The sequence below is a fragment of the Sinocyclocheilus anshuiensis genome, unplaced genomic scaffold (assembly GCF_001515605.1).
Source record: "Sinocyclocheilus anshuiensis isolate Anshui unplaced genomic scaffold, SAMN03320099.WGS_v1.1 scaffold610, whole genome shotgun sequence".
NCBI classification, from domain to species: Eukaryota; Metazoa; Chordata; class Actinopteri; order Cypriniformes; family Cyprinidae; genus Sinocyclocheilus; species Sinocyclocheilus anshuiensis.
This window is the reverse complement of record NW_015544150.1, coordinates 99,328-120,978: the sequence shown is the minus strand read 5'-3', so window position 1 is coordinate 120,978 and position 21,651 is coordinate 99,328. Positions and strand designations below refer to the sequence as shown.

Below are 21,651 nucleotides of genomic sequence, written 5' to 3'. Positions count from 1 at the left end.
ACATGGGCAGAGCAACAGCTGAAAATAACACTCAACAACTCTCACACAAGCCTCTGGGACAACTTCAGGTTCACCATTTTATCTGGTTTGTTCCTTTGAAAGATTTATGGTATGACAGCAGGGATGAGCAAAATTCGCTTTCAATTCATGAGCTGGAATTTGAATTGGCTACACTACACAGGATGCTGAAATGGAATGAATGGGAGAATTAACTGAATTGCCACTTACAAACATTCAACACAGTAACAAAAAAGAGGAATTTTTATTAGTTTATTAGCATTAATGAATGCATATTTTGACTGATTAGGTGATTTATTCCCTAAACTGTTTTTTTTTTTGTAGCGGACATTTATACTACTGTTCAAACGTTTGTGGTCAGTAAGATTTTATAAAAAATGTTAAACGTTCACTTATGTTCAAGGCAAAATTCAGTAAAAATATTTTTAAAAAGTAATATTATAAAATATTATTACAATATAAAATGACATTACTGTGCCATTCAGAAATTATTCTAATATGCTGATTTGGTGCTCATTAATATTTCTTATTGTTATCAATGTTGAAAATGTTGTGCTGCCTTATATGTTTGTGGGAACCATGATATATTTGTTTCAAAATTCTTTGAATTATATTTGAAATAAAAACAATCTTTTGTAACATTGTAAATGTCTTATAAATTAGTCAATTTTGAAAAAATAGTTTCCTTGCTGAATAAAGTTATTAATTTCTTTCAAAAAAATCATTTTTAAAAATCTTACTGATGCCACATTTGTAGTGGTAGTGTATATATAAAGTATATTTAAATATATTTGAAAAATATATTTTATTTTTAAACATGAAACAAAAACAATTAACACAATTAAGACATCAATTTTAATTTGTCCATACAGCACCACAAAATGTCCACCACATTATTTTTACATAACTTTAAAATCTATGACATATACTTCCACCATAGACAATAAAATTATGTTAATTAATTTATATATTTGTGTATAGATTACATATTTGTAATATAATCTAATGCTTATGGAATGTTTTGCCAACAACGACTTATGTATGAAAACATTTATAAGCAATTCATAATGGAAAATGGTCATTACAACTTACAACCTGCATTCTATTTGTTACCTCAATTCAAAAATTAATCTGAATTTCTCTAACCAAGTCTGAATGGTACACAACCCTGTATATGCCCACATAAGCCAGTGAAGGAGACAGCAGAGGAGATGGTCCACACAAGACTTCTATACTTACTGTTTATCACACTAACTCTTGACAAAAATATTGGTTCGTCCATTCTGTGGAAGCCGTCCAGAAAATGCAACAGCTGCAGAAATAGGATATTTCATTACAGCATGAGAATGTGTGTAATAGAGGAAACTGGTGATGGGATGAGAGAGGAAGATGGGAGAAGTGAAGAAGGAAGAAAATGAGAGAATGATGGAGGGGGTGGGAGACCGACCACCAAACCCTCTGCTGCATTTCATGTTTCATTGAGGCTATCTGTTTCACTGCATCATATGAAAAGCTGCCATACAACTTGATTTAATTCCAATTGGTTAGAGTGACATCGGCGTGTGTATGTTGTGCTTTCCCAGGAAAACAAAATACATTTCAGACACAACAGTCATCCACAGATCTCTATAAAATCTGTAAGTCAATCTTTCTTACAGTCAGACACACACACACACACACACACACACACACCCTCTTTCACCTACTTTATCTAATTGAGGACAAAATATTTATATTATTTTAATACGAAACTAACTGCAATCCCAATAAACCCTAAAATCTAGATAAAAATCCTAGAAATATATTTTTTAGAATAGTTAATTTATTTATAAATATTTATGAACTATTTTTTTTATAAGGACATAATAAGGATGTCCCAAGTGGGAATGTCAGATTTAGTTCATTTCTGAGAACAAATTTGTCCCCAAAGAATAAATAATTAAACACAAACACACACACACACACACACACACACACACACACACACACACACACAGAAACATTCCTCAAGGCAAACTCACACACAGAGAGCACCATTCACACAAAAAAAACACACATCTGCAAAACAGGATGTGAGGAATTGTCCAACTTGGCATGGAATTTTGGGACTTGGATACTTTCTCTATTGACTGTATTGCATTTTCTCATTTCAGCTCTCATTAACTGCTGGTGTCGTATCAGATGAGATCTGTTTACTCTAATCAGAGCTGAGGTTCAGCCCTATTGCTCACCGAAATCAAATCAGCCTGTAAACACAGCAGTACAGTACCTCATAGATGGCAGTGTGTTTAATTATGTTACTTTGTTTGTGAACGTACAGATGCTGTCTCAACTTTCATGCAGCCACATATGGCGTTGATTAATTAATCTCTCCCTCTCTCGTTCTCTGTAATTTCCTCATTCCTCCTGTGCTTAACACCTGTCGAGAGAATCTGAACCCTCATCTGACAACCTCAGTACAAGATGGCACATGGACACGAATGGTACCCTCGCCGAGTGCGGGCAAAGTTGTGCAAGTGCGACAAACATACCGTGTTCACGTTTCCTGCAAGAAGCAGATTTTCTGGAGTATCTTTTCGAAGTCTGAGTGCAGAAATGCAGAATAAACAAAACTACAACAGATGTCCAGCGCAAGGAAAGACAGCCAGAATGGATCGTCTCTCTAATTGATCCATTTATCATGAAAATGATCAGTTCAGCGAAAAGCTCAGATGGAAGTTGTCGGTGGAGCACACACGGCCTGAGGGGGTGCGGCCATTTGGCTGGTTATTGAGAGTCATTAGAGTGTCTGAAACAGCAGGAGTTCCCCCCACCCTGCTCCACTCCCTACAAGAGATTCCCGTCATACTGAGACTGTGAGCCAGAGGAGTTTAAACAAATCTCCGTTAAGGTCCACATCTGGAATCAGGAGTAGTTCTGCATTTCATTTTCTCATCTCTATATAAGTATAAACTTGTTCTCGTTCTCTATTCTTTTTCTATACCACACACAAATCTCTCTATTTTCTCCATTTTTAGTAACTTTTAAACATTCATTGGATATATGATTTTCACTTGGCAATAAAAATCCCATAGACTTGGAGGTGGACTCTTTCCACCCAGTAACCTTGTAGCAAACTCATCACTCCAAGCACCTTAGCAGCCACATAGAAACACTCTGGCAACCAGCCATGAAAGCATATTAGATTTGCACAAGCCAGAATCAAACCTTACTTTACCTTCAGGGCTCAACAGTATGATTTCTGGTTGGGTCAGTAGTTTAGATTTCAACTTGCCCTGCCAATGATTTCAATGCCCTAACGAAAAAAAAAATTATATGAATTTAAATTCCTAATTTTATATTCATAATTTTAAACTGATCACATTAAATATTTTTTCTATATTTATAATTTCATTTATATTACCGTTCAAAAGTGATGAATGTTTATGAAAGAAGTCTTAAATACACCAAGGCTGCGTTTATTTGATCAAAAATACAATAAAAAGAGTAATATTGTGAAATATTATTACAATGTAAAATATATCTACTTTAATATATTTTAAAATGTCATTTATTCCTGTGAATTTCCAGCAGCCATTACTCCAGTCTTCAGTCAGTGACACATGATCCTTTAGAAATCAATCAATATGTTGATTTTGCTCTTTTGAACAGTATTGTATATTTTATAATGGTTTGAAAAATCTTTATTATTACACATTTTTCACACATATAAATGTTGTTTTTCATCAAATGTTGAAAAAGAAATGAAAATATAATAAAAAAATATAAATGAAAATTATACAGTTATTCTAAATGAACAGGAAACTCCAAGACAGCAATAAATTTAAAACTTATGATATAATATTCAATCCATTCCCACTGATGCTACCAAGTCATCCTATCACAAGTCATTCTTGCTACTTGAAAAAAAATCTATATTAGCCAGTTAGAACATTTTAGATGACAAGTTTAAACAGTCAACAAGCAGAATTCACAATAATAAAGTTTGGTCAGCTGAACCAAAACTATCTCACACTGGCCTTGGGTGAGCAGCTCCTTATTGTTGAGTCGTGCAATGATTCCAGAAGCATTTTAGGTGCGTGACAATAGCCACCCTCTATACCAGTGTTTCCCAACCTTTTTTTAGTTGCGGCACCCTTTGGAAATTTGAACAAACTTGTGGCACCCTACAAAATTAATTTTGTCACAATATTTGAAATTCTAACTTCGATATGATAATTTGAAAATTATAGATATTCGGTACAACAGGGAAGAACTGCAGAATATAATGTCATACAGATATTTTTAATATTATTAAAAATTGTGTCCATCAATGGTGCAATCAGTAGGCTAATTTCTAATGAAGAGACCAATTTATATGACAGATTTTAATGTAGGCTTTTATACATATGTAAACATTATTTAATTACCATTATAACTAGCTATCTCACAAAAATTTGCTCACTCAGTGTTTTTTTTATTTTACAGTGGGGTAATTGTGGTGCAGTAGCACGAGATAGCTTGATTTCAAACTTTGAATTGAATAAAAAATGACAAGTAAGCAGTCAGCAATAGAATAAGAACAAATAAAGAAATTAATAATGATAGCACAAATAAAAAATAACGACAGGCCTTCGAATTAAATAAATTGCTTTTTAGTTTTTCAGGTAGGTCTAACAGTAGGGTTAAGATATTTAACTTTTTTTTTTTTTTACCAATTATCCAAATATTGTTTAGTCCTAGAAAGCTATTATTATCAGAACACGCGAGCATTGCGGTTAGCAGATCAATGAATGAGAGGGCAACGTTACCAGAGTTGCCCATATACCACACCATGTTACAACACAGTAGGGCTATTGCAGACAGAAACAATACTGTACTACATCGATGTTTCCTGTCAGCTTGATTTTTGAGTGGACTTTGCTGTTCCGATGAGCATGAATGGTATACGAGCCGAGCGACTGAGTGGAGCGCACACGCATAGAGCGGGATAATACGCAGAGCGTCACACCGCGTGAAAGTGAAACCTGAGCGGTGAACTAATTTTCGGCAGCCGAAATTTCGGTGCATCTCTAATTATTGGCGACATCAGAAATGGATATTATATAATAGATGCTTTTTTGAACATTTTAGCAATTTAAAAATATTAAAAAAGGATTTTTTAAACGGCACCCCTGCTCTCAACAGATGGCACCCCATGGTGCCGTGGCACCCCGGTTGGGAAACACTGCTCTATATTATAAACAGAGTTTGATCATTACTTGCTGATAATATTTACAGTAAAGCCACAGATATCTCACAGATGGTTTGCTACACCTTATTTCAGTACGAGTACATCGCAAATAAATGCTTTCCCTCTCTCTTTCATAATTTGTTATACTCCAGGTACATTTAATGAGCTCACAGTAGTCTCTGATTACAAACGTCTCCTGCATGTTCAAACCTCAGCCGTGCACTGTAGAGAGAAAGTGTGTGTGTGTGTGTGTGTGTGTGTGTGTGTGATAACTTCATTTTTAATGGAGTCATGATTGAAGAAATATCAAGTGGAAAAAAAAAATCAATGACGATATTCCCTGAAAGATGTGAGGCGGAGTGGGAAAATGTCACAGGCGACGGCTAATGAAGGGAAATAAGTTAGATAAATTATTTAAAGGCTGTCATTAAAAAATGTCCAGAAAGAACAGAGGGTTGATAATAGAAAGGTCAGAGCGATGAAGGAGAGATTCATTAACCTCAGTCCACCTCAATACATGCAATTATCACTGCCACTGATCTCTCTCTCTCTTCCTCTCTCTCACTCTATAAGGTGTTATAGCAGAAAAAAAGCAGCTTCAGATTGCTTCTCAAAGAGAAACCTCAACTACTAAAAGGACTTTATGTCCCGTCCTCTTCTCTTCTTCTTCAAACCAGAAACAAGCCAGCCTTGACCTTTCCACATAGGTCTAAGCAGGTCTCTTTAGCAGGGAGGTCCTCTATCTTAAGGTTCTCCATCAACACTGTTTGGTTTAAAAAGAAGAAAGGGAATGAGAGAGTCTTTTATTTGCCCTTCAACCTGCTCCTTCTCTCTTTCTTAACTCTCAGGGGTTAGTCTTGCATGCGTGTGAGAGTGTTTTATGTCTGGGTCAAATTGTAGAGGTTTGGGGAGGTGCTCCCTGCTCAGGAATGTTCTCTGGCATTCCTGCTCAGTCCAGGGATTTGGGCTCTAATTGCCAAGCCATTCTGCTAATTCTTCATTTGTGGGTCAAGGGCCAGCTGTGGGCCTGGGGGCACTGAGCTCCGGTTAGCTCTCACCAGGCCAGACGCACATTCTGAGGAAATTCTTGTTTTTATTATATTCTTTTTTTGCCCAGTCTCTCTCTCTCTCTCTCTCTCTCTCTCGCGTGCAGAGAAAACAGGAAATGAAAGTGAAACACAGGATGGGTGGGCCATTGTACACATTCAAGTCAACAGTTTCTACTGTTTCTGTTAAAAAGGGTCCAATTAAAAAAAAAAAAACAGAACATTATCAATTTTTGCCCTGGAAATCTTTCTTTCTCTCTTTATTTCCCTCTCTCCATTCAGTTTTATTGTAGTGTGTTTTATTGGTATAACAACATTTATATTATGACAACTCTCTGAAGATTTTAGCATGGTAATGGAAATGACAATGTTAATATATTTGGTCTTGGCGTAATAGATCTGCTATGCTGCTGCTGTCGGTTTGTGCTGTTGTTGTAGATTATTGCTGCTGCTGTACAGAAACTTGTTACTGCCAATACATACACCGATACAGTGCTGTGAGTATTTAAGACATGCTGCTGCTGCAGAAATAGCATTTAAAATAACTCATAGCAGATCTAGACAGGTGGAACTGGGGAAGGTGGAGGGTTTCAGAGGAACTCTGAAAGCATGCTGCGAAATGCTCTAGTGAATGCTAACTAGCCATTTCATTGTAAAGCAGTAAGCTCATTGGCTGCGTATGCAATACGAACCAATCAGCTTGTGCCGAGTAGTTTAACGCTGTGAATATCATCAGTTTGTGTAAGGAGCCATCAGTCTGTGCCATCTAGAGTTTCATGACAGAACTTGGCATTTGTGCATTTCTATTTCTATGTCAAAGCAACAAAAGTACAATCAAAAACAAAAAAACAAAACAAAAACACAACACAACAAAATAAATACTGAAGACCAAAAAAAAAAAAAAAAAAAAAAACAAAAAAAAAAAAAAGAAAAACAAAAAAAAAAAAAAAAAAAAAAACACACACAATGTGTTAGCCTGGCTTAAATTTAGCAACATAGATACAGACATGGCAGATGTCTCAATCTCTACTTCCTGTATGCAAGGAAGATTAATATTCAACCACAAGCATAATTTGTCTAATGTCTCTGCTTTTATGCCATGTCAGAACACTTGAATCAAACCACACTACTGTGTGACAGATGAAGGATCCATGCTGATATCAAATGAGATCTTTCACAGCTCTACCAGAGGCCTGGTCATCAAAGCACACTCAGAGACACATGCACCAGCCTTCTGAAGACTGTCCTTATCATACAGATTAAACACTTGTATATGTATTTAGGTCAGATTCCTATGGGAGTGGCACAAAGGTGAGAGATTAATTGTCTGTAATCTGTGTGATTGAGGATAACAAGATGAGAACAAGAACACTAGAGTGAAGCGGTGCTTTAGAACAATAAACGTATCATTGTGATGAGCTCAATGGAAAAACAAAACAACAACAAAAACCTGATGACCGTGATAGAAATGTCAACTATAAATGTATATAAAAACATTTTTTAAAATATAATAAAATGTTAATTTATAAATAAATAAATAGGTTTTGCAACAGAGATAATGTGTATTGTAAAAAGTGCTATAGCGATACATTGGGAAAAAAACAAATAAACAATATGCACGAATGTAGTGATGTTGTAAGAGATGTACTGTACATACAATATTTTATATAAGACTTTATGTTTTATATAAGATTATTGCAATACAACAGACTAAAGCAAAAGATATGAATAACCACCTTTAATCAAATGTTTCTGTGAAGCAAAATACTGAATATACAAGGTGTAAACAGCGATCTGTCTCGGCTGTCCATTTGCGATGGGATTTTAACAGTGGTGGACGAAGTACACAAATCAAGTACTTGAGTAAAAGTACAGATACGTATAATAAAATATTACTCCAGTAAAAGTAAAAGTACTCCTTTTTCAACGGTTCATTTGAATCAGTGAGTTGTCGACTCGAGAACAGCTGCAATCGGATCATTCTAATTCGTGAATGAATCGGTTGGTGCTATTTGCGAACCGATTTAAGAGGTTCGTTGAAAAGAATCAGTTCGTTCTTGAATCAGACGCCGCTTCTGCGTCTCGGAGCACGTGATAGCCTATATTATAAGGAGTAACGATTTGTTTTATGAAATGTAGTGAAGTAAAAAGTACGATCTTATGCTTTGGAATGTAGTGAAGTAAAAGTAAAAGTTACTCAAAATAAAACTACTCCAGTAAAGTACAGATACTTTAAAAATGTACTTAAGTACATTAACGAAATAAAACTACTCCGTTACTGTCCACCACTGGATTTTAATAGCAGGTGTGAACAGGGCCTATCTACTCCAGTCACTATTAGAGAGTCAAGCTCAGCTCTCAGCAAGGGTCGTGCTTTCAGCAGGTCTGGCAAGGGATCGGCAGTCTATTAAACCAAACTCTGCTCAACTCAGAAACAGAATCCACAGTGAGAAGAAGTCAATCCAACCGATTAACGGAGTCCCTGCTGCAGAGTATAGCTAGACGGAAAACTCACAAATCTAATCTAGAGACCTCAACCCTGTGGATGAGATGCTATTTGCATTGAAATAGAACCATCTTCAGCTGCTTGGTGTCAGGGGTGTGTGTGTGTGTGTGTGTGTGTGTGTGTGTCTGGGCCTCAGGTGGTAGTGAATGAGGAAGCATTCGACTGGAGGGCTAACACTGAATTAAGGATACGCACAGGTGCTGTAGAGTGGAAATAGAGTCTGGATAGTAGCCGCACAGATTTAAAAGCTTTGTCACACGAGACGCAGTGTGTGTGTGTGGTTTGTGCAATTGTGTACATATGATAGTACAGGCACAGATGGCGTTGTCAGTGGTGACCAATGAGTTTACTAGCCTAGCACAGGAACAGCAGGCATCTGTCATGAAGTATATGTGGTTCTGTCTGGTTGTGTGTGTTACTGTATATATGTGTGTGTGTGTGTGTGCAATTCTCTAGTTTGCTCAGGAATATGCTGCATCATTAGACTCAACATCTTTAGTAAAGAAACTATGGTAATGTGCCCTACACCCTTGCTTTTCAAGTAACTAATCAAATAGAGTTTTGTTTGTTTGATAACTTTGACGCACTAAAATTAAATCTAGTTACAGTACTGTTCAAACGTTGGGGGTCAATAAGTTTTTTGTGAAATAAATTCATATTATTCAGCAAGGTTGCACTTAAAAGATCAAAAGTGACAGTAAATTGAGAGTAAAGACATTTATAATAATACAAAGGTTTCGATTTCACATAATAGCTGTTCTTTTGAACTTTCTATTCATCAAATCCTGGAACATCCTGTAAAAATGCATTACAGTTTCCACAAAAATTATTAAGCAGCACAACTGTTTTCAACACTTACAATGACAATAAATGTTTCTTGAGCACCAAATCATCATATTAGAATGATTTCTGAAGGATCATCTGACACTGAAGACTGGAGTAATGATGCTGAAAATTCAGCTTTGCCATCATAGGAATAAATCCCATTTTAAATTATATTAAAATAGAAAACAGTTATTTTAATTTGTAATAATATTTCTGCTATTACTGTTTTTACTGTATTTTGAGGAAATAAATGTAGCCATGGTGAGAAGAAAATACTTCTTTCAAAAATATAAAAAATCCTACCGACCCCAAACTTTTGAACAGTAGAGTAAATCAAAGAGTGTATGCACACAAGCATACTGAGTTGGTTCAGATGTGGAACATTTGCCCTAGAACAGATGGTTTTACTTCTTACCACATATGGAGGCAGGTCTGGTCAGGTGTCAGTGCTCTCTCTCTCTCTTTCTCAGTAAGAGTGTGATGGCGTGATTAGCTGATCTTGGGTCACATGATTTTTTACTCTGTCCGCATCAGCAGGTACATAAACTGCTGCCATCCCATCACTCCCTCACTCATGGATTGATTTGTCACACACATACACACACGGTTGTTTTTGTAATATCGAGGGGGCTTTCTATTGATAATATGGTGTGTGTGTGAATTAGAATACATTTTTAGTCTAAATTATAACAATTCTAAAAAAAAAAAATAATAATGCATTACAAAATGTATAAAAGTTATAAAATGAAATATATGTAAATATTAATATAACATTAAATATTAATAATAAATGTAATAAAATAAATGATTAAACATTTTTAAAATACATACGATTAAATTACATTATAACAAAACATAGTTATTATTAAATAATAAAAAATAAATACCAGAAGCCATGTTTTCTGTCTCTCAAAAAAAGAAGAATATAGAGATAAATAAGCCTTTATATAATAGTAGTGCATGCCTCTGTGGCTTCCAGGTACAAGCTGAAAATGCAGATGGACTCCATTTAAAATACTGCCCATTCATATAGATCATGAAAGCACTAACTTCTTCACCATATTTGAGTATGCATGGAAGCAAATTCAGAAGTACGTGGTCATACGTATGCACCCCTTTAGATGGAACACTGCACACACACTCACATCTGTGAGAATATCAGATGAAGACATAAGCAGTAGTGCTAGTGTTCTGAATCAGGAAGCCCAGCTCAAAAGTAGCCTTAAAGAAGAGTTGCATTAACATGAAAACTTTAGGATTAAAGCACAACAGATGTTGGCAGATCACTGTTTCTACTGATTCTTAAAGACTAGAGAGATCAATAGAGAGAAAGAGAAAGCATATGAGCCCATCGGTCATTTTTGAAAGACCACAGCATTCAAGTCTGTGTTTGAATGTCTAATACAGAGAATGGCTAATACAGAGAATGTTTAATGCATGCACACACACACACACACACACACAAACACACACACACACACACACACACACACACACGTTTACTTAGCTATCTAAATGGGCTGCTTTTGGTGGTTATCAGTGTATTACAAAGGTACAAAACAGATTTCAGTACTTCAATAGGTTGGTATGTTAACATTATATCAGTAAATGAAATTACGGTATTTAACTGTATATTTAAGTTAAAACCATAAAACGTTGCTACCGTATTTTTTACGGTAAAATTCCGGCAACCACAGCTGCCGTTTTTTTACCGTAAATTTTACTGATTTTTTTTTACAGTGTACCCCTTACAGGAAACTTTCTGCATTTTTACAATTTTTAAAAAAAACTTTGTTTATTTTTATACCAGTTTTACAAATGAGGACTGGTTTTTGGAGATTTTTGAAGATTTTCTCAGGTTTAGCTCACTTTTGGGTACAAATTTGTCCCCAAAATGTGGTTAAGTAGGTATACACACACACACACACACACACACACAAACACTCAATCTTGTAACTAATTGCCCTGGTCCAGATATAATGCCTGTCAGATCACTGGACAACTGAGAGCCCTTAAGTTCAACACTCAAGGAAAATTCTAGAATACTAGAATATTTCTAGATTAATATAGACTAGATTAATTTAAATTAGTTCTACGTCTTCTGCATACTAACACAACCTGGTGAAAACGGTTAGCACACATACTTATTGTCACAAATAAGTCACAAAACAGCTTAGCTACTCCTGCTTTGTGTGTGAGAAAGTGGCAAAAACACTGATTTTCAGTAGGGGCTGCAAACAAAATCTCGCTAGCTAGTGACAGGAAAATGAAAACAAGGCCAGGCAAAACAGAAAAAGAACACAATGAAAATGACACCAAAAGTGCGCATAAATGTTACATTCATAATATGGCCATTAAAATTACTATTTTTCTAAATAAATTAAAAATAAATGTCTAGCTTATTAATTTTAGAGGCTAAAAGTTAATTTAAGCATCACAATATTATATTGTAAAGTGTGAAAAATTAATTTTCATTCTGAGATTTGATAAAGACTACATGTAACAGTGTTATTAAATCATTAGTGTTTTAAAGATTAACTTTAAATGAGGTTAAGTTAACTTTTAGATTACAGCAAAGCAAAGGCAATCTAAATGTAAAAACAGAGAAAACGTGCATGAACAATTTAATATCCTATTTCAGTCAATATATATCCAATATGATACAATACATTTAAGAAATTTCTAATATGGTACCGATATATTACATATGCCTTTTTAAATTATACATTTACCATAGCTACCATATGCCAAAAACACACACTGACGGTTACCACGACCTCTAGTGTGACCTCCAGTGAACCTTTGCTTTCCTATAAAACACTCTCTGTGAAGGCTTCCATGGACAGTGTCTTACAAAAGAAAACAAAAATAATAAAAGAAAACAATTAAATTCAGAAGCCAGAGACTAAAAAAATAGAGAGAGAGAAATAAAGGTAGAAATACAGGTGCACAAGGTCAAGTGTGTGTATGTGGGCAATAGACAGATGTATGGAGAGACAGGTAGGTGGGAGGATGTTTTAGGGTATTCATGAGTCTGGGCCGTTATCGGTTGACCTTTAAATTGGACCTGCTCGGCAGGAAACCCGGGGGGCCCGTCTCAGATTTGACTGGCTTGGAGCCCCCATTGCCTTGCCTTACTATGCATATCTATAAATAAAATTTACATATACAGTAGAATATATAAACTGACTGGCTGTGTTAAAGCAGCAATCATTAAGGGCTATGAAGCATGCTGAGACGGGTCAGGTGGGCACAGTGAAAGCCGTACGCATGAGGGTGGGCTTGGCAGAGATGTTCTCTTCTCTCAGGGGGCAGCAGTGGCTGAGATGATGAATTCATCACTGCTGTAAGAATCCTGCAGGAGGCTAGATTGGCTTAAATCCCCCATGAGAGGAAGACACGTGACATAGACAGGAAAATGACGAGCCCATAGGGAGCGGGGTATGAAACTTATATTGCATTGCATTGTGTTTGTGCACATGTGTTCTTATGAAAATACTTTTTACAGGAGAAGAGGGTCTCGTATCGGCAGTGATAAACCAAAATTTATTAAGAAGTCTCTCAAAAACATGGACTAGCACTAGATACTAGCAATATGAACAGACAGATCTCTAGTGTATATGAGCAGATAGATCTCTAGTGTACAAGTATAGGCATACACACACAATCGAGCTGTTGTGAGGAACAACCAGGGACAGCTAAGTTCCTCTACAGTTTAGCCCAGGGTTTTTCAAACTGGGGTATGGGGACCTCCGGGGTTCCACAGTAAAGTAATATAATATAAACATTCTTTCATGCTGTGAGAATCAAATATTTCAGATATAATCAAATATATTTTTTTAATCGACAGTCATTGATTTAGTGTCAATGCAAAAAAAGGTAAATATTTTCCAGAGAATACTTAACAAATATTTCTAAGATTTGTTTCACAGTACGAATGGCTCTTGATACATGAAAATATATGGCCTTTATAATTTAGGAAAGAGGTCCCCTGCAATGGGACCATTTGTGGCATTAAAAATGGCATCCTGGTCTAGCCATATAAATATCAACCCCAGGACCTGTAATTTTAAGTGATGTTCCAGGTCCTATTTATTACCAATAATTCACTTTTGACTTCTGTGTTCATTTATTAATTTATTAAATATTTTGGCTAATTTAAATACACTATTAGCTTTTAATAAAAGTGTTACACTCTCTGTTCCATTAAACACATTTACCATGCTTAAATCCAGTTGTAAATCCCCCAAAAGGCCACAGATTATGTCTAGGCCTGCTAATCACTTATGAACATGTGAATCTATGTGCATATAGAATGAGTATTTGCATTACATAAGGTCCACATTGCCTTGAGTCACCGTTGCCCTCCAGAGCCAGTCTCACAGCGGGAGGAGGTCGCTAAGTGGAGGTACAAAGTACTACTGGCAATGTGTGATAAGACACACCTGAGGCTAATAGCACCTCTGCACACACAAGGAACAACATAACCAGATCGCCACCAAGAAAATATATCACCCCCACCGCATTTCGGAAACTACCACCTCATGAGCACAAATATTATTTTTAGTTCTAACAAAAACCTCTCGGAGTTGCATCATTGCCACCACACTATATATGTTTCTGTGTGTGTTTGTGCTTATAAGACTCGTCGGCATTCCCAGCAGGAAGATTCATAGAACCAAAAGGAGTGCATCACAGCAGGTCTGGTGCAGATTAATGTGGAAAGCAGACTAACAGCACAAAGATAATGCAGGCCAATAAAAAAGACGCACACATGCACACAGAGAACAGGAGTGAAGCAGAGGCTAACGGCAGAACAGCTCGGGGTCGTTAAGCATCATTAGCGGGACATTTGTTCACACACATTTGTCAGGAAGCGTCCTGCTAAGCAGGGAGTGTGTTCTCCTCAAGGAGTGTGTACTGGACAGAGGCAAGCAGGCAGGAAATGAAGTTACTGTCGTGTGTGTGTGTGTAATCTACTGCATGATGGAGCAAATCTGCCCCTCGTAAGAGACATCACCATGTTTGATTAACAACAGGAATCAACCCAGCCGGAAAACAACAGAAGCATGTAAACTGCATCTGTGATTCGCATACATTTACAGTTCCAGCATATTCAGTAGTTTCAAGTTCAGCAGCACACAAACACGCACACACACAAGCGGAAAATGCTGCACTGCTACAATCAGGAGTTTAACCAAGTTTACATGAAGCTCAAGTGACCACAAAAGCCTTAGAAAACCATGGAAAGTGAAAAAAAGCAAGATGTCAGTGCTACGTATTGATTAAAAGGGTTAAACTTCCAGACTCTTAATGATTTAAACAGAGTGGAATAACATTTGGAAAATGCACACAGAGATAGTTAACTACTCCAGGGTCAAGGAGTTCAGCCTAGAACAAATTTACCACTAATGTTATTTTTAAATGAATAGGCTAGTCTACCCAAAAATTGCAAGGTTCATGTAGCTCTGAATGCCAAGATCGGAGGTTTGATTCCTAGGGAATGCAAACTGACAAAATGTATACTTTAAATGTATTGTAAGCTGCTTTGGACAAAAGCATCTACTAATTTCCATAAATACCTACTGGATAAAATAATAAATAAATACATAAATTAAATGAAATTAAATATTGATTTTGTTTTATGTTTTTTTTTACATATTGAAAAATGAAAGAAGTCTCTTATGCTCACCAAGTTTGCATTTATTTGTTTAAAAAATACAGTAAAACAGTGATATGGGGAAATAGTACTACAGTTTACTTTTAATATCTTTAAAAATGTTGTTTATTCCTGTGATGGCAAGGCTACATTTTCAGCAGCCATTACTCCAGTGTCACATGATTCTTCAGAAATCATTCTAATATGCTCAAGAAATATTTCTTCTTATTATTTTAAAGTTAAGTTTAACACATCCCAGCTGAATACAAATATTAATATTAACAAATATTAAAGAAAGAAACAAACCTTACTGAATATAAGACAGTATATACAATTTTTAACAGCACTGGAATTACTTTACTTGTTGGCAATGAAAAGAAAATATACACACAAACTGGCCAAATTACACACAACTGTACTCTTGCTTGTGTCATATTGCTTAATTCATGCAAAAATGCAGGACAAATGTAACTTTCAAAATTCAAGATCTGAAAAGCACAGAAAGGAGGACAACACACATACATAGACACACAACACCACAGTGCCAACAGCTGCATCCTGGGGAACAAAAGACCACTGTGTAGACACAATTTCCCGCTGACCACACTACCACAAGGCACGAAAACACACATACACACAAACATTTTCACATTGTAAAGAGGCCCATGACTTACTGTGAGAGTGATCCATTTCAGCACATCCAGAATATTCGCAACCACCAACTCCCCCCAGAGGAATCCAATGGAGAAATCGGATCATTTTTAACCCAACTTCAATTAACCGCATGTCTCCAAACATCTCTCTCTCTCTCTCTCTCATACAATCACACTACTTAACTACGCCACAGAACTAAAAGGTTTGTTTTTAAAACTGCAGACTAAAATAACAACTGCTCATTTCTCAAATTCACAAGATGCACAGTGTCTGGTAGTGCCTTATAGCCAAAGAAAACCAATCTAACCAGTCCTGATCTTGGCTTGTAAACCAGGCATTAAACACTTAAGAGACTTCACCTACTGCTAATTCACAGAGGAGATTAGCATGGAGCCTAGAGCTAATGAGAGAAGCTTTCTCTGTTCCTCCAGTGCTCATTCTTTTGCTCAAACAAAACATTAGCAGATAATGTAACGGAATTAAGAAGACAAAAGATTCAAATTGGATATTGATCAGAAGAGTGAGGTGGCAGCATTTTGGCTGGTTAAGCCTGTGATGAGGTGATTGATCCACAATGCTTGTCCTCACGTCTTAAGATGTCTGGCAGCCTATAGTCTGCCTGACAAAGGCGGTGAATGGAAGCGTGAAGCGGTCCGACACCAGGACACAATGAATACAGAACGCTCACATCAGTCCTCAGGACCGTGTTTAAAATGATGACAGACATCATATGACAAAGAGACACAAATATAACTACACAATCAATAGAAATTCAGGCGCCAGATGATGTAGATTCTTGTATTGGCATGTAGAAAACTGGCATAAATGTTCAGTAATGACGTAGAATGTTTAAATAAGAGTGACTCAGAACAGTGCCGATGCCTGCTGATCTGAGACCAGCTTTAAAGATCAGAGGCTTGGATCCTGAAAGACAAGCACTGATCTCCAGCAAGACAAGGCCGCAGTGATCAATGCAAAATCAATGTTAATTGTCAGTGTTTTTCTATGTGGCCGGATCAGAGATACAAAAAAAAAAGGTTAAACGTAAAACCAAGCAGCAGAAAAAGCAACGAATGTAGTCTTAAAAAACATACTAAAAAATGTATAAAGTAAATTAAAGTCACTCACTTTTATCAAATTGATGTTTTATAAAAACAATAAGCCACTTTTCCAAGGCACTCCTCTGCATATTGTGCATAAAATCATCCCTTGGAGAAACAAAATATGTGTGTTTTTTACACACAGCCTTGAGAGATTTGCTGATTAAAAATATATATGCAGTATATATTTCACAAAAACGATCTCAAAAGCTAAAAAAACTTTTATAAAAGCCTAAAGCAGTTACAGATATGTATGAGTTGCTTACTGTTCATGTTCTTGAAGATGTTCAGGATGGGGAGGATCTGTCTGTAGTACGGGACCAGCGCCTCACCCACCATATCTGCTGACACAACCAGGTGCTGCAGAACCTTCAGCGTGGTGCAGATGACCTGCCTGCTCCTCGTGTTGAGAGCATCTGTAGACAAACACAGAGAGATGAAGAGAACAAGAAAGAAGGTCCAAAAACGTCAGGAATATTTTGACAATGTGAGAAAAAAAATCTACAAAATGTGATATTTCCATTTTTTTTCCCATTTTACAACACTTATTGGGGTGTTATATTTGCACTTTCTTTTTCTCAGTCCAAAAGTTGAAGAACACTTCCTTCACAGGCTCTGTATGCAGTGAGGAAGGCATCAATTCAATTCTACAAAAAAGCCTTCATCTGCAGCCTGCATGATATCCCATAATTCTGTGGTTCAGTGGTGTTCACTGGAAAGAATGACAGAGCGGTTGAAAGAAGTAATTTAATTTATTAATATCCATTTTTCCATATGATTTAAGCTCTACTGAGAAATAAGCTTTTGTAGTCATTAAATATATATTTGGTTATCTCTTGAATTATCTCACTTGAATTAGTTTGAGATCATTTATGTTATGATGCATCTAAAGCCTGCCTGAACAAGGCATTTAGGAGGTACCTTTAAATAAAAAACAAAGGGATAGTTCATCGAAAAATTTAAATCATTTACACACACACACTTTTGTGTTTTGAGTGGCAGGTGTGCTATACTTTACCAATCACCTCCATTCACTTGCTGCTCTCCTATATCTGTATAACACACTATGAAATTCTAATTACTAAACAAACACGGCAAACTGTTTTCCAGCGGTGTGACATTTGCACCGAAGGAGTGTTCAATAATTCATGGTGTGTGACACGTCTGGAGGAGTGAAGATCTGTTTCTAAATCTCTCTAAATAAAGGAACCATTAATTCCTCCCTCATATTAGGCTCTAAAAATGAATGACCTCACATACCTTCCTTCTCTAAATACCACAGGAGCACAACATTTAGACACTTCAGTAATTGCGTTATTTTAACTCCTGATACAAACATATCTGCAGTCGTTCCAGTGAGAGAGGGAAAAAAAGTGTTCTCATCTATCTATCTATCTATCTATCTATCTATCTATCTATCTATCTATCTATTTATCTATCTGTCTGTCTATCTGTCTATCTGTCTGTCTGTCTGTCTGTCTGTCTATCTATGCTGCAATCAAGAAGGAGGATTGTTCTCTTGAGATTGTAATCATCCCGCAGGAGCTCATTTATTCTTCATTCTGGGCTTTGATTTGACTAGTGCAGAAAATCGACCTTCTGGTTTTTTTGTCTTCTCGTGTGACCTTTATCTATCTATCTATCTGTCTGTCTATCTGTCTATCTGTCTGTCTGTCTGTCTGTCTGTCTATGCTGCAATCAAGAAGGAGGATTGTTCTCTTGAGATTGTAATCATCCCACAGGAGCTCATTTATTCTTCATTCTGGTGCACCGAAGGAGTGTTCAATAATTCATGGTGTGTGACACGTCTGGAGGAGTGAAGATCTGTTTCTAAATCTCTCTAAATAAAGGAACCATTAATTCCTCCCTCATATTAGGCTCTAAAAATGAATGACCTCACATACCTTCCTTCTCTAAATACCACAGGAGCACAACATTTAGACACTTCAGTAATTGCGTTATTTTAACTCCTGATACAAACATATCTGCAGTCGTTCCAGTGAGAGAGGGAAAAAAAGTGTTCTCATCTATCTATCTATCTATCTATCTATCTATCTATCTATCTATCTATCTATTTATCTATCTGTCTGTCTATCTGTCTATCTGTCTGTCTGTCTGTCTGTCTGTCTATCTATGCTGCAATCAAGAAGGAGGATTGTTCTCTTGAGATTGTAATCATCCCGCAGGAGCTCATTTATTCTTCATTCTGGGCTTTGATTTGACTAGTGCAGAAAATCGACCTTCTGGTTTTTTTGTCTTCTCGTGTGACCTTTGCTGTATGTGTAAGGTCAGTTTTTTTTTTTTTCAATTAGCTTCATCCATTCCTTCATTAATCCATGATTTTCTAATGTATCCTAAGTTTTCTCAGTCTGCATTAAAGAAGCTTATTTTGTCAGTGAGATGTGCCGTGCATTTATTAAGTAGTACATTTTTTTGAACAGTAAGACAAGCAAAAATTAACCAAAAAAATTTGCATTGCAAAAAAAAAAACATTCAGAATAACAAATGCTTTAAACTTCTATATTACATAAACATAAAAGGGGTCTTTTTGCTTTGCTGTAAAAATTTTTTTGTATTTTTTAAACAAAAAATTAATAACAAAAATTATATTCTAGAATTTAAACAGCTTCATAACAAATCCAGGCAAAAAATAAAGCACTGATTCCCAATATTGCTTTCATCACACTGGATTCTCCTTCAAATTGTCGAGTCCCTCACATGCCTTTGGCCAAACTCCAGCTGTGATATGCATTTTCAGCATTACCACTTTTCCATAAGCCAGATTTATGTAGCGTGACTGCTTTAGAGTTTTGGAAGGTAGCCTCTTGGAGGCCTCCCTTACTATACTGTAATACTGTAATTAATTTAATGCCATTTTTATTTTCTCTTTTGCAAGCTTTGGAATGCTTCTTCTATTCTTCCTCCAAGCTTTCAGATGAAGTGCATGCTCTGTACCAAGGACAGACTGACCCCATTGAATGATTTTGTGACTTACAAAAAAAAAAAAGAATTAGTTACTTTGGACAGTAATTAGTATCTTGCACAGGAAGAGCTCTAGGGAGCAGGTCTCATCTTAATGACACTCACTCTTGATGGGTATGATGAGCTGTGGAATAACAGGCAGGATCTTACTGCCACCATGCTCCAGCATGTCATGGATGCCCTGTCGAGCAAAGAACTCATAGGGGTGAACTGTCTCGCACAGTCCGTCAAAAAACAGGGGGAGGTAGTGATGGTAGTCCAGTTTTTCAATCTCCACCTGTTTAAAAAAACACAAGCATGCAGGGTCAGTGTTATTCTAAGTGTGTCTGTTCACTATGAAATGTAGGAGCTGCTTAAATGAGTGGAAGGCCAAAGAGTTTGTGTGTTTTTTAAATAACCCCTCTTTGCGTCTGTGCTTATATTAGTCTCAACAAATACTCACAAGCTCCAAGCCACATAAAGAGCAGCCCCTGTTTTAGTGCCCCTTAGCATGCCGGCACACATTCTGGAGGGGAGACTGGGGGGGCAGCTGTTCAGGGTCTTTAGAACACTCAAACATGTGACTTCCTGTTGGATCACACGTTCACACCTGTTCTGCTTGGGTTATGAGCATGGAAACAGACGTGAATAGACAAGGCCTGTTTCCTTTCCTTGAGAATTTGACATGGTCATACACACTACTGTTTCATTCTTTTCTTCTTTCAGTTGCAAGTCTGTCAGTGGTAGGGTTGGGTACCGAAACCCGGTACCGTATCAAAAAAAAAAAAAAACGATACCCAACCCTAATCAGTAGGTTTAATGATGTTGTGTTCACACTGAAGCTGAATTTTTACATTAGTATTTTGTCTGTTTTTTCCAGTAATAATATCTGAAAATTCCTAATAACTAAATGTATCTTTATCTATAATATTAGAATGGTATACTGTATATTAAAGGAGCACATTTATTATACTAGATGTTATTTTCATAGGAAAATATATTAATACTTGTTTACAGAGAACAGATTTTATTTTAATAACTCTATTGGCATAATATTATTTTTAAGATAAATGTTACTAAATGTGCGCAGAAGGCATGCGCATAACAGTCCGAGTGCAGGCTGTAACGGTGGTCAATAAGGATAAAGCGCAGATATGCTGTTCTGAATGGACGTCTGGAACGGGATATTGTTAGACCGCCCGTCATACTACATACTACTAGAACCGAATCAGAACGCAGATATCGGTGCCATGCCTGAGCGATCGATTGAAATATTTGTCCTCTGGTTCTCCGAAACGGACGTAAGAATCATCATCATCACCGGCACTGCAGGTGAAAAATTCAGAGAACTCTAATAATACAAATCCAACAAATCTTTGTAGAAACGAGAGTGTCCATGTTGTTTTCACATTCCGACTTAAAAGCACAACTCTGGAAATGAGAGCATCCGAGGACCGCGTGAATGCAGTAATTACACTTGCTCTGATGGTAGCAGGTAGCCTTCCGTTAACTAAGCTAAACATGCTTAAATTAAAATGCCTAAAGCTAATCCTCCCTTGTATTCACATTTCTAAACCTGTTGTCCAACAAAAGAGAAAATTATAACCTTTTTACTCCACAACACCAGTCAAATGCTTCCTTTTGTGATCTGATGTGGCTTCTTGTCACAG

General features: G+C 36.5%; 1 protein-coding gene across 2 annotated transcripts in view; it reads right to left on the bottom strand.

Moving 5' to 3' along the window:
- The window catches only part of LOC107695182 (parkin coregulated gene protein homolog), a 102,592-nt gene that overhangs the window by 15,658 nt on the left and 65,283 nt on the right, over positions 1 to 21,651 (bottom strand). For both annotated transcript variants that reach the window (XM_016494999.1, XM_016495000.1), the window contains exons 3-4: positions 20,108 to 20,279; positions 17,287 to 17,436 (exon numbers count right to left, since the gene is read on the bottom strand). In XM_016494999.1, the coding sequence (XP_016350485.1) occupies positions 17,287 to 17,436; positions 20,108 to 20,279 (322 nt within the window). The remainder of the gene's footprint in view (positions 1 to 17,286; positions 17,437 to 20,107; positions 20,280 to 21,651) is intronic.